Source organism: Cyrtonyx montezumae, unplaced genomic scaffold (assembly GCF_038088225.1).
Source record: "Cyrtonyx montezumae isolate F1298 unplaced genomic scaffold, pur_monq_1.0 scaffold_26, whole genome shotgun sequence".
Lineage (NCBI taxonomy): Eukaryota > Metazoa > Chordata > Aves > Galliformes > Odontophoridae > Cyrtonyx > Cyrtonyx montezumae.
In genome coordinates, this window is record NW_027072003.1 from 2,876,408 (window position 1) to 2,889,336 (window position 12,929).

General features: G+C 43.7%; 1 protein-coding gene across 1 annotated transcript; it reads right to left on the minus strand.

Moving 5' to 3' along the window:
* Positions 1-333: 333 nt before the first annotated feature.
* Positions 334-6,520, minus strand: DDX20 (DEAD-box helicase 20). Its single transcript, XM_065740363.1, has 11 exons — positions 6,340-6,520; positions 6,174-6,268; positions 5,371-5,539; positions 4,948-5,062; positions 4,724-4,866; positions 4,360-4,498; positions 3,976-4,034; positions 3,318-3,400; positions 2,562-2,667; positions 2,374-2,475; positions 334-1,682 (listed from the first exon to the last, which is right to left on the minus strand). Exons 1-11 carry the CDS (start codon positions 6,515-6,517, stop codon positions 559-561), a joined length of 2,313 nt encoding a protein of 770 aa, XP_065596435.1. The 5' UTR covers positions 6,518-6,520; the 3' UTR covers positions 334-558.
* Positions 6,521-12,929: the final 6,409 nt, after the last annotated feature.

Below are 12,929 nucleotides of genomic sequence, written 5' to 3' on the forward strand. Positions count from 1 at the left end.
ACACTTGCCATTTATCCACCTCTAGAAATGTTATTCATACAGTGTTAATTAACTGGACTTCAATTAGCAATATAGGTATTGAGATGCAGGTTTTAGTCTGCCACTATTAACTGGTACACTACCAGTGCCCTCTGCTTAAGAATTACAGAGAAGAGAATGATCACACTATAAGCAACTTCCCTAGTTTCACTGTGAATTCACCTTCAGCCAAAAATCACAGGGAAGAACATCAAGTAGAGAAAGCTGGGCCTGTTTTGAATCTTCACTGATGTTTCTTACCCAGAAGCAACTTTTGTTGACGTGGTATTTTAAAGACTGCAACTGAACATCTAGTTGTCTGCCATTTCATTTTATTAACAACTTGCAACACCACTGCTGGAATGCATATAAAACGTTTACCTAATCACAGCCTGCTCATGAAAAAGACAGTAGTTTACTTCACTCAAACTTCTGCTTATGTCTGCCAGTGTCCCTGCAGAAAACAACCTGCAGCTGTTTTCAAAGCTACTGCCCACTTAGGGGCAGGATGCTTGGAGGACTAACAGCAGCACCAGTACACTAATCACCACTTTTCAGCAGTTCCTGAAGGTAGACTGAGTTGACACGATACGCATTCATCCAGTTCAAGTGTCTGTAACTTTTCCTGTAGTGAAAGTGAGAAACTGCAGCATAGTAGTTTTGCCATGCTTGATAGTAAGAGTTCCAGTAGTCTTCGTAACTCCAAGCCCCGTGAGGAAAGCCAGGAACACCATCCTCATCATCCCAAGAACCACAGGAGCAGTCACCTCCAGTTTTTCTTGGGGCAGGATCAGAGTACTGATGGGAATGTTTCTTCTTTTCTTTGGCATTTTGTTTCAGAACTTTCTTTTTCACCTGATTTTGCTTTGGGACTTGTGATAGCTCCTTCAGCTCCCCTGGTGTGGGACAGAATTCTGTAAGACCCTGATAGGCAGTGGGGACAGCATTCTTTTCATGTTTATCTGAAAATGCTTCAAAGCATGAGTTATTTCCACTGCTGTGGGAGGAAGCCCTTGAGCTGTATGAAGAAGCATCACTGTCATCAGACACAACATCATTTGTTACCGTGTCTGTATTATGTTCCATCTCTTTCCACTCTATACCACCATTTCTGGGGAGTTCACGTTGTTCTCCTGGGCCTGAATAGCTTCTTACAATTTCAACATCTCTCTCCAACCCTTCTTTAATAAAGTATTCATAGTCTTCAACAAACTCTGAAAAGTCCCAAGGACTGTTGTGTTGGTTTTTGAAAGATGATAAGCATGGAATTCTGGGCAGATTTCTTTTTAAGGCTTCCTCATCCGGAATCTCTGTGTTACTCTGCCCAGCCACTCTGGAGTCAGTCTCTACTTGATTCTTCTGTTTTGTATTGCAACTGGAGGCTTTGGAGTTTCTGCTGTTTTTTTCCACATTGGCAGAATTTGTGTACTTTTTCACCAGCTTTTGCTCCATCGCTTTTTTTGGCTTCTCTGAAGAATTACTAACTGGAGGGTTAGAATGAGGCTGAGGTACCTCAGCAGAATTATTTTGGACAGGCTGAAATACTGGTTCTTCTCGTTTAAGACACGCAGTATCAGAATTCACAGAAGCACCTGTGTATACAACAGGTTTGACTTCAACCTCCCCATCTTCAAACTGATCCATCATTCCAGGAGGTATAGGCTCTGCACAAAAGGGAAACAAGCAAGCACTCGATTAAGTGCATCCTTCCTTCTGGAATTCAAATGAATACCAAAGTAAAGTGCAGATAAGATGTTAAGATACATTAAATTAAAGGTGCGAACCAACCCCTTCACTTCTTGAAATAGCTCAAATACACAGAACACTTTCTTCATGGGAGGCATCAAGAAGCTAACTAATACAGTAAGAACTGCATTAGTGAACTATTAGTCACGTCCTATTTAATCAGGTAAGAAGTCTGAAGTCATTTCAGGAGGTAAAGTGCTACAATTCTAGCAGAACAGCTCCTAGCAGAGCAGGGGAGCGAATCTTCGGCTGTTTCTATTACTCCTTCCTTCTACTGTATCTTACAGCTTCAGAAAGGCTTAATACTAAGTTTCTGGAAAAGCCATGAGTTCTGTAGTTGCTTAAGAAACAGTTGGATTTTGAGTTCCTGTCTCCATCCTCAGGCGTGCACTGCAGTCATTTTCTACTCCTTTGCATAATTGCAGCAGTTACACCAGTGGTCACATGCACTGAAGATAAAAATCTTTACTGTACCAAAGTTATTTCAACTTCAGCAAGTATTCCTGTCAAATAGTTGACAACTGAAGTCTTGAATGAACAGCAGAAAGAAACAAATGGGGAAAAGATATATATATATATATACAGCTGCATTCACAGGACAGAACATACCAGGTAAAGGAAGAAGCCGTAGATTACATTTCTGAGCAATTTTCATCATCATGTTTTCTTCCTCTCCACGGCAGCAGTATGTCACAGATAAACCTAAAGTTCCTGTGGTTCAAAACAGAAAGTACAGTTACCTAACTAGACCCATGAGAACTAGTGCTCCCTCCAGAATTCCACGTGGCAGTTTTTACCAAAGCGTCCAGCTCTGCCAATACGATGCATGTATGTTTCCCAATCTACAGGTACATCCAGATTGATGACCAGATTCACTTTTTCAGCATCAATTCCACGAGATGTCTTAAGAAAAACAAAACCAAAAGGGAATTAATAACTGAACGTGCTTAAAAAAACATGTTTGTGTACTGCAACACATTTAGGAGCAACTGCTCTGTAGTAACTTGAGTTGTTACAACGCACTGTAAAGCACATATAACTTTCTAGTGAGTTTATATGGAGAACAGACATACTGCATTGGAATGTAAAAACGATGGATCACTTCTTTATTTTTGTACACTCAGTACTAACAAGTGTTTCTTCCAAGCATCAAAACACCTGTCAGCAAGTTTTAACTTTTTTCCATGATAGAAGTACACACAATCTACTAAAACACACCAACAATCAAAAACAAAAGCTGAGTAGTGCAAACATTACCACTGCTCTATTTGAAGTTGTACTGTGAGCATACTGCATTAAGAGAATCTTTCCCACAGCTCCCACCCGAAGTAAACACACCTCTGTTCCTCTGAAATCTCTACAAATTCAACAGCCATTCAACAGCTATCAATTACAATTGATTTTTGAAATAGAAGAATAGCCAAGATGACAGCTAAGTTTCACAGTTGAGCACCGCTTAAAACAAATACTTCAGTAGCACATTTCAAGTGAAATTAATTATCTGAAACAGTCTTATTTACAATAGTCACATGCACTGTGAAATACTAACTCACCAAGTCTGTGGAAATCAGAACTCTACAGTGGAATTGCTTTAATTTAGCCATTGCATCAAGCCGCTGGCTTTGATTCATGCTGCCTAGGGAAAAAATACAAATAGCTCATGTTCTCCAGTTTTACACCTCTGAAACTCCTGAAGACTCCACTTACATCAATTCTAAGAGTAAACAAAATAAGCAAGACAAGTTGTTTTGTTTTTTAAAGAAACCAATGGCACAGATACTTAAAGCAGTTGAATAACATTGGCTTTAGACAAATTTTTGTTACCACCCATAAGCCATGAAAAACTGTTGAATTAAAAATACAAAGAAAGACCTCTAATCAACACTAAAAGCCAGCTATTAGCTTTTTGCAGAGAAAACAGATTTAAGTTTGACATCTGGGTTCACAAAAACCACAGCTTCAAGCTGAAAATATAACTTACCTTTAACAAATAAGACAACACTCATCTAAGTATTCACAAAGTGATTCTCATACAAATTAGAAGGCCCTAAACTTCATCAATGCAAAAATTTAATATGCAAGTCTTAGAGACCCATGAAGATTCTAATGCTATTCTTTTTTATTCAGAGACCATGCAGATCAAGCTTTTAAGATTTATTTTCCTGTATTTACATGCAACTTCAAGCAAGAGTAAGGTCTGAACAGGCTTACCTGAAATGCACTCAGCAGGAAAGCCTTTGGATGTTAGTATTTCAACTAGATGTTGAGCCCTAATAGAACACACAGTAAAAACACTAAATAGAATGCACACATAACAGCCCACGTACGTTTCTCTACAAGACCCTGTTCCTTATAGGCAAGGATTTCACTACCATCTTCTGGACAGCTGCTTTATAAATGGACACAGGCAACAGATAATAGGTCACCCTGTAATCTAATGTACTAAATACTTTAGCACAAAAGCTTTATGTTTAATATTTCAGACTATTTCAGCACTCCCACTCTGTATTTCAGAAATGTGCATATTGCTTTGAGATCTTTATAAAAGGTGTTATAAAAAGTGTACAGAAATTCAACCGTGAATGGATTTATTACCTGCTATGCAAGTTTGAGAAGACTAATGCTTGATTAAATGGAACCTTGCTGAACAACTCTTGCAGGTGCTGGGTCTTTTCCTCAAATGTTTTATGTGGAAGTGGATGGGAATTCACAATTTTGTAATACTGCTTCAGACCTGATCACAAAACAAGACAGTCATCAGATTAAGGATTTCCATTTAAAAAAAAAATGCTAGGCTGGTACCACATTAAACAAAGATTTTTAAAGCATTCACCAAATGACATCTTACAGGGTAGGTTTTATCTTAAATGGAAGAAACACAAAGAATCTGAGAACGTGTTTTGGTCTCAGCACACTTTTGGACAATCTACTGACAACACAATCAGTATACACAACTCACCAATGAGACTTGGATCAGTAGGATTCAACCTCACAAACGTTGGTTCTCTCATGTACATTGTCAATGCATTAGCTAACGATTCAGGGTAAGTAGCTGAAACAGCAAGCATCTGTTTATTGGCTGGCAGTGAAGAGTAAATCCAACTATGAGAGATAAAGATGGGAATGACTAACAAATATTTAGCTAATCTGAAGATAAATACATAGAATAAGCATCTTTCTCACTTGATTTGCTCCTGAAAGCTGCCTTCTTCCAGAAGCTTGTCTGCCTCATCAAGAATGAAGAGCCGGATACTGGCAGTGTTCAGGTAGTCCAACTCTATGAGCTGTTTTATTCGACCTTTGTTATGAAGAAAAAAAGTAAACTGAGCTCCAGAAATACTGACTCAAAGTTTAAGTTAATGATCATTTAATTTACCATTAACTAAGGATAGGTTCCCTAATAGTCACCTTTTACAATTAATTTTAACAACCCTTAAAAAAATGCTTATTTGGAATAATCTCCCATTGAAAACATCATCCTGGTCTGAATGCTTTTGACACTGCCTCTTTTTAAGTAGGAGAGTCCCAGAGGAATCCAGATTTCAGAAGTACCAACTACAAAGTATCAGACAGCATCCAGTGAACCACAGCATAGCATGTCCATACCTGGGGAGCCAACTGCTATGTGGCATTTCTTTAGTCTGACTTTGTCCTGGCTCAAAGGAGTCCCCCCAATGAAGACATGGCATTCCAAACCTTCCATTTTTATCCCAATCGTTGTGATGACAGCATGAATCTGTACAGCAATCTCCCGTGTGGGGGCCAAGATAAGAACCTGTGAGTAACAAACAGCTGTATTTGAAAGCCACAGAACAGTCTGAATGATTGAAGCACATCATCAAGTTGTGGTGATTAAGAATCACAGAATGGTTTGAGTTGGAAGGGACCTTTAAGGTCATCTAGTTCCAAACCCCTGATACAGGCAGGGATATCTCCCTCCAGACCAGGCTGCTCACAGCCCCATCCAGCCTGGCCTTGAATGCTTCCAAGGAGGGAACATTCACAATCTCACTAGGCAACCTGTTCCAGTGTCTCACGACCCTCGCTGTAAATCATTTCTTCCTAATATCTAGTCTAAATCTCCCCTCTTCCAGTTTAAAGCCATTTCCCCTCATCCTGTTGCTACCTGTCCTAAAAGTCTCTCCCCAGCTTTCCTGCAGAAGCCCTTCAGGTACTAGAAAGCTGCTATAAGGTCCCCTCAGAGCCTTCTCCAGGCTGAAAAACCCCAGCTCTCTCAGCCTGTCCTCATCAGGGAAGCATTCAATTCCAAATACTGCTTATATACAACCCACTAGGTGCCTCAAACACGTTCCCGATGACAAAATAAATACAGAAAAAAGAAAGAGGGATAACTTGTATCAGCACACAGCCGTGATACATCACCTCCCACAGCTACAGCCGGAGCTCACCTGCGTGGCCGGGCTGTCCAGCAGCAGCGCGTCCAGAGCGATGGTGGAGAAGACGCACGTTTTGCCGGTGCCGGACTTGGCCTGCACGATGAGATCTGGAAGGAGCACACACACGTCAGGGGACAGGAGGCCTCCAACCCCGCGCGGCGCCCGGCCCGCCACTCACCCAGCCCGCAGCGCCCCAGAGGGATGGCCTTCAGCTGGACGGGCGACGGCCTGTGGAAGCCAGCCGCCTCCAGCCCCGCCAGCACCGGCGGCGACAGCAGCAGCGACCCGAAGTCCGCCGGGCCGCCGGGCAGCAGCACGTCGCGTGTGCGGAACCGGCCCTCAGCGGGCGCCGCCATCTTCTGAGCGGGAAACGGCCTCGCGCGGCGTCTCGCGAGAACTACAATCACCGCGCTCCTCACCGCCAGGGGGCGCTCCGGACGCGGGGCGGCGCGCTGTGGTGGGTCAGGGTCCTTTTACCTGCGTGCGTGCCCTGCGCTGATTAAATATAACCAAATCAAACCGTAGTGCGGCACCACGCTTCACCCAAAGCCGAATGTATGGAGACGTTGCGTGTGCTCTCTGTGGAGCTCGTATTTTAAAGCTGTGGGTGGTTTTGTGCGCAGCAGCTGCGTTGTCACCGCATTCGGTGGCCCTGGACGTACAGCTTCCACTCATTGCAGTGGGATCTCAAAGCTCTCAGCCCCAGCTCGTGCCGTACCGACACACACTGCTGTTACCCCGACACCTCCAGGGACCCTCAATGTGCTGCGATGGCTTTGGGTGCCCCATGGTCACACCTCCTGTTCCTCAAGGGGGAGAAAAACACAAAAGAAAACGTGGCCAAGTGTGTTCTGTTGTTTTATATCCTCACGATGAACTCTTGCTGTGAATATCTGAGCACGATGCCCATCTCTGCCCTGGCAGGGTGGGCAGATGGTGGTGGCAGGCCTGGGTTGCTCCGAGCAGGCGACAGGACCACCAGCATCCTCTTAATTACAGCTGTTCTTTAATTGTTAAGTGGATATTCCCCTTGGCTCCTCAAGGGGAAACGGGTCTCCAATGAGATGGTTCTCTAGGAAAGGAGATGGACAAGGAGACCTGGATGCAACAAATGCTTTGATTAAATGCAGCCTCTTATAACCCTTTTAAATTGATGTGATTTAAACAGACAACGAAGAGCAGTCTGAAGTATCTATGCCCACAGGGGAAGGGCAGAGAAGAGGTGATAAAACATCCCTATGCAACGAGCTGCTCCTCCTTTCTGCTTTCCTCACCTACTCTTCTCCCTGAGATAGCGGGCATGTTGCAGTACAGCTTAGTGGTTTGGATACAGATATTGTTCCTTGCTGTGCAGTGTTAATGAGACATTCAGGCACATCACTTTAATTCAGAAAGACACTGCTGTCTGTGGAGGCTTAATCAATTTTCTCAGTCTCCACTGGAGTTTGGAGGGAGGGATTTCGAACCATCTCGATGTCTGTATGCTGCATGCAACCAGCAGACTCGGTGCCCGTCCCCCTTTGCTTTTGTCCCTCACTGTCTGGGCTGCAACAGATCAGTCCCTGCAGCCACCCTCATTCTCTGCAGTACACACACAGTCTCTGTCTCAAAGCTGTGGCACAGGCTCTGTCTCTTCCTTTAGTTTTGCATGACAAGTAACACCATTGACATTTGCTTGTTCACACCAGTCAGCCACCGCGGTCATTTCTTGTGGTTAGCTGTGACATTCATAATACCTGATGCTTTATATGAGCTTCATCTCCATCAGTTAGAAGTATCAAGAGCTCAGCTCTTCCGACACACCTAGCAGGAGGAGCTGCTGGTGGTAGAGGCACGACTCAGGGTGAGACAAAGCTATGCCTGATGGAGCAGATGCTCAGATCCACAAAACTTTCCCTCTTTAGCTGTCCAAGGGGAAACACCAGGAATACCTGGGTGCAGAACGATGCTACCACACTTCCTAGAAATGTTCACCATATTTAAAGCAGTTGAACAGGAAAACATACATAAAGCATGGATCCGAAAAAAGTGGTGGGCTTTGTACAGTCAATTACCTGTGAATGTCAGCCTGAGTATTTCTCATCAGTGTTGGAACAGTTGTTGCAAGCTGAAGTCTACAGGTAGAAGATTTCATCAGCAGTGCCACCTTGCCTGTACTGCAAATGCCCGGGCAGCTGCCAGGAAAATCGTTAGCAGAATGGATGGTGAGATTCCTCTGGATCATTAACACAGCACAGGGGAGACGTCCCACGTGGCCTGACATTCCCGAGTCCTAGGGACCAGGGTATAAATAGCAGTCCTCAACCTTCATGCCTGCCTTTACCTCAGCAGCTCCCAAGTACTGTATTCACATTGAAGACATTCACGTGTCAGCCCAGCCTAGAGAAATCTGCAGTTTTGCCATGACATTGCTTTGCTTCTGCTTGCAGTAAAATTCAAGGGAAGTAATCACGCTCAAAGCAGCCTTTAGAAATCTTGACAATTAATCTGAATGCTCTGCGGGCAGAATAGGTTTTAGGTTAGTAAAATGAGTACGTAAGACCTTCTGAGCTGTAATATTAAACAATAACTGGGTCTTAGGAAGGAATTTACACGTTGTGGCTTGGGATCACAAAACAACCCGTAGCTTTTGGGGCTTAGAAGAAAACCCTTGCTAGGGATAACTCAGCCCCTAACTGCTGAGTGCATGCTATTATTTCCCCCCAAACCCACTGTTTTGTCCCTGTTATGATCCAACTTCATGTCCTGATGTTCTGTCCTACCTAATCTAGAGAAAAGCATCCCTACCCATGGCAGGGGGTTGCAGTTAAGTGGTTTTTAAGGCGCCTTCCAACCCATACTGTTCTATGATTGTATGAGCTGCAGAGTACACATTCAGTTTTAATTCCATCCAAGATTCCTTTCTTTATGAATCTACATATATAAATATCAGCTTTGGATAAGCAGCTGTATAAAGCACACGAGATGTGCACGCTGTTATCAAGGTCAGCTTCTCACTCCTGCAGATCATGAAGCACTTAGCTTCCAGCAGCAAGGCAAGGGCCTGAATCACGTGTTCAGCTTCCAGCTTGCATTGTTCCAAGAGCTCCTAAGATGAACACATGGAGTGCAAAGAAACATCCAGGCATCTCAAGTACCAGTACTAAGCACTCACCACAGATTTATCCATCTCTTTCTCTGGAACTTATTTTCCATCCAGTGCATCTGAATTCCTGTATTAACTCTTTGAAAGAGTGGAAGAAACTGCTCCCAGAGAATTTCTGCTGGCTTCCAGTGCTGTCAAGTTGTGTACAGCCTTTTAAAACACATTCATTACGGGTTTGAACATAGTTACTGTAAACAAGCACCTGCCTTGTCTGATTCCTTTAGCTTCAAAGGATTTCTCTTTTATATCTGCTAAGACATTCGGAACAAGTCTTGGTTTCCATAATATTTATAAAATAGTTTCAAAGTGAGATAATCTCATCCTCCTTTCGCAAACGTGTTCGGATGAAGACATTCTCCGTGCTTTGCAGCACATACGAATCACTCTGAGGAGTGCAGTATGTATTTGTGTTTACACTGCCATAGTAACTGTGTTTGTTCTCTGTACGGTGCAACGCATCACAGTGAAAGTGCCATTGATGTTAACGTAGATAGTGGATCCATATCCACCACCCCACAGCAGCAGGCACTGGTGCAGCTACTTCCAGACTGAAAAAACTCACACGCACATTTCATCATAGTCTGGAAGGGAATGCCCAAATTCTCACTCCACCAAATCGCCCCATACCATCTTGAATGACCATGAGTTACCAAGGCAGAACGTTAGTGTTCTGTTCTTCCCACATTCCACCTCCAGTCTTTTTCTGACCCTTCGCTGCAGCATGTGTGAATTAAACAGCAAGCTGCACCAGGCAAGGGCCCTGCATTATTTATCTGTGCTGTTTGGTGCCTATCACGGTGGGTGCTGGAGGAGGTGAGGATCAGAGGTCACGCTCACACACACAGATATACAAACACGTGTTATCCTTTGCCACAGCCAAATATTTCTGAGGAGGAAGTTAATAAAGTTAAAACAAGCTCTTGGTTTTCAGATATACGTTACCTTTTTGTTATTATTCAGGGCTTGAAATGAAATGAGAACTGCTAAACCACCCGTGTCTTAAAAAAATAATTTGGGTTTTTATGTTAGAGAAAGGCAAGTGTAATATAGGGTTTCATTTTACGTATTATAACAATACAGAAACGCAAAAAGAAGACATCAGAATATCAGCTCAGATAAACTATTTCAGCTATGCCAGTGACAAAGGGTTTACCACAACTGCCCACAGTTTGCAATAAATAAGAATTGTCTCATTTTAATCTTGGATAAGCCTTTATACAAAGGTTTGCTAAATTATTTTTCAGCTAGTATGAAGATGATGTAGGTCACCGAAATGCATCCAGCCGAGCTGTAATCCAATCGTTCTGTAGCTCCAGACAGCACAGTGAGTGCAGGAGTTCTGCTGCCCTGGCTCTTATCCCATACTTCAGTGCTGCCCAGGGACTGTCCAGGGCTGGAGCCCTGCTGGGGCTGCGAGAGCCTTTATTTTGGGCTGCAGGCATCGTGGGATAGGGGCCTGACAGGAATGTCAAGAGCCACAAGTGCAGAGACAGCATACAACAAACAACCCCATGGAATAAATGGTTCCATTTTCAGGGGTAATTCACCACTTTGTGCACAAATATAGAAGCAGAATCCAAGTTTCGATGTGATATTCTTACCTACTTCAGCTGGCTGCTTCTGGCCCAGTGGATTTTAAAAGCCATGGATGCAATTTGGGTCACACTGCAGCCTCAGTGAGAAGAAAGTCTGAGAGATTCGCCTTCGGTGTGCAATAAAGTAAAAACGGGAGAAAAGTCAGAGATAACCACGGCTGTTAGTTCAACAAAGAACAGCCTCGTGAAAGCACTGAGGAACAAGATCAATGAACTGAAAGACAACAAATGAGATAAGGAAGCCCTCAGCTGTGAAGGGGGAGATGTTTTCTCCAACGAGAAGGAACGAGGCAGTTCATGTAAGTGGATTCAGCTCTGAAGGCGTATTCTATTTTTTTCCCAAGGATCTCCATTTTTTATTTTATACTGAAATAAGCCATGTTGCTTTCTGCTTAAGGGGGGTTTTGCTTTCAACTCTGTGCTTTCTTGGAGTCGTGATTTTCCACTGTGCTGCACCATCTGCTCATGGCTCACACCGCTGCGGAGCGGAAGGGAGCAGGGCCTGCAGTGCCCATGTTGTCCCCACTGAGAACCAAAATGTTGCTCTGTGGGGACATCCCACTGAGGAACTTTTCATTTGTCTGTTCTCTTCCAGGTTCCCATTAGTGTGAAGCACACAGATATTCTGGTCCTTTCTGTATCAGCCTCACTGGACATATGCAATCCTGGAGGCTAAAATAACGACCAGAACAATGACCTTAAACAGGAGCCAAGCAGAAGCTAAAACCTTTATGCTGTTCATCTGCTGGCAGATCACAAATCTCAGTCCTGCAAACGTTACAGAGCTGTCTGGAGCACAGAATCTGCCCATTGCAATGGACATGTGCAATAGGTCTTGGATGTGAGACGTGCTGGAAAATGTAGTATTGCTTAACTTAGAACCGATGCTTCAGATAATTATATGTGTGCTGGCTTTTGTTTGTTTACTATTGGAATCTTCCAAGCATGGGAGAAGCATCATTTAAAGGAAAGGCAGTAAAGGAAACAGCAGAGAGAGCATCCCATGCCTGGGATAGTGCCTGATCTGATTTCATGCTGTTTTTTAAGATGCCAAAACCGCAGTGCTCAGCAGCAGTCTCTGTTGTCTAGACACAGTAAACCTGGAGAGCAGAAGTCATTCCTTTCTGATGCCAGCTTCAGTCCATTCCCTACCAAATGGAAAAGAGCACCTAAAAATACTATCATTTCAAAGCTGGCTTGGATCAATTAAGCTCTTGATCACTTTTCAGCTCTAAACAGCTGAACCTAGGCCTACCTATGTGTTACAAATGCAAGCTTTGGTGCCAAGCCACAGGGAAAGTGTAATGTCTAAATGCTACTTTATGGCTCGGAGGTAATTCAGTAAATTATACAAATCTGACACCTGTTTTAAGAAAAGAAAGGCAGAAACCTCAAATCTGAGGCTGTGGGTCCTCTGCAAACGGACACTTCAGGAAGGCACAGAAAGAGGAGGGAGGATCTTTCGGTGTAGCATGAATAATTGGCGGAGGCAGGCGTTTCAGCCCCTATTCTCCACATGATGCCATCTTTCTGATTTTTTACCACTGACTGGCTGTTCAGGGCCACCATATGACACTTGACATGCTTGAATAGACAGGGGAGCAACATCCCCCAGCCCTGGGCCGTGGGGAGCATCCAGCTGGCCAACAAACCCAGCCAGACTTCAAGAAAAGGTGATGGCCCAGGCAGTTGGATGAGACCTTAGGGAAGATCAGGCCTGGCAGGTGTCCCGCTCACCTCCCAGCATGCTGTTAGAAGCAATTAACTTTCTGATAAGGCCATTTCTTTAATACATTATTATGTTCACCACCACACATTCTACAAAACCTTAGAAAGAAGTGCAAGTGTCGTGCATCCCTTCGTAGGCAGGACATGGAAATCCTGCAAAAAGCGAAGAAGGTGGAAATACTGAGCAGTAATGGAAGAGATGCTGGAAGGATGATCTGCAAATGTGAACTCCTGACCGTTTCCCAAACACACACATGGAAACCCAACTTCTTCTTCAAGTGAGATTTTGATGCAAAGGTC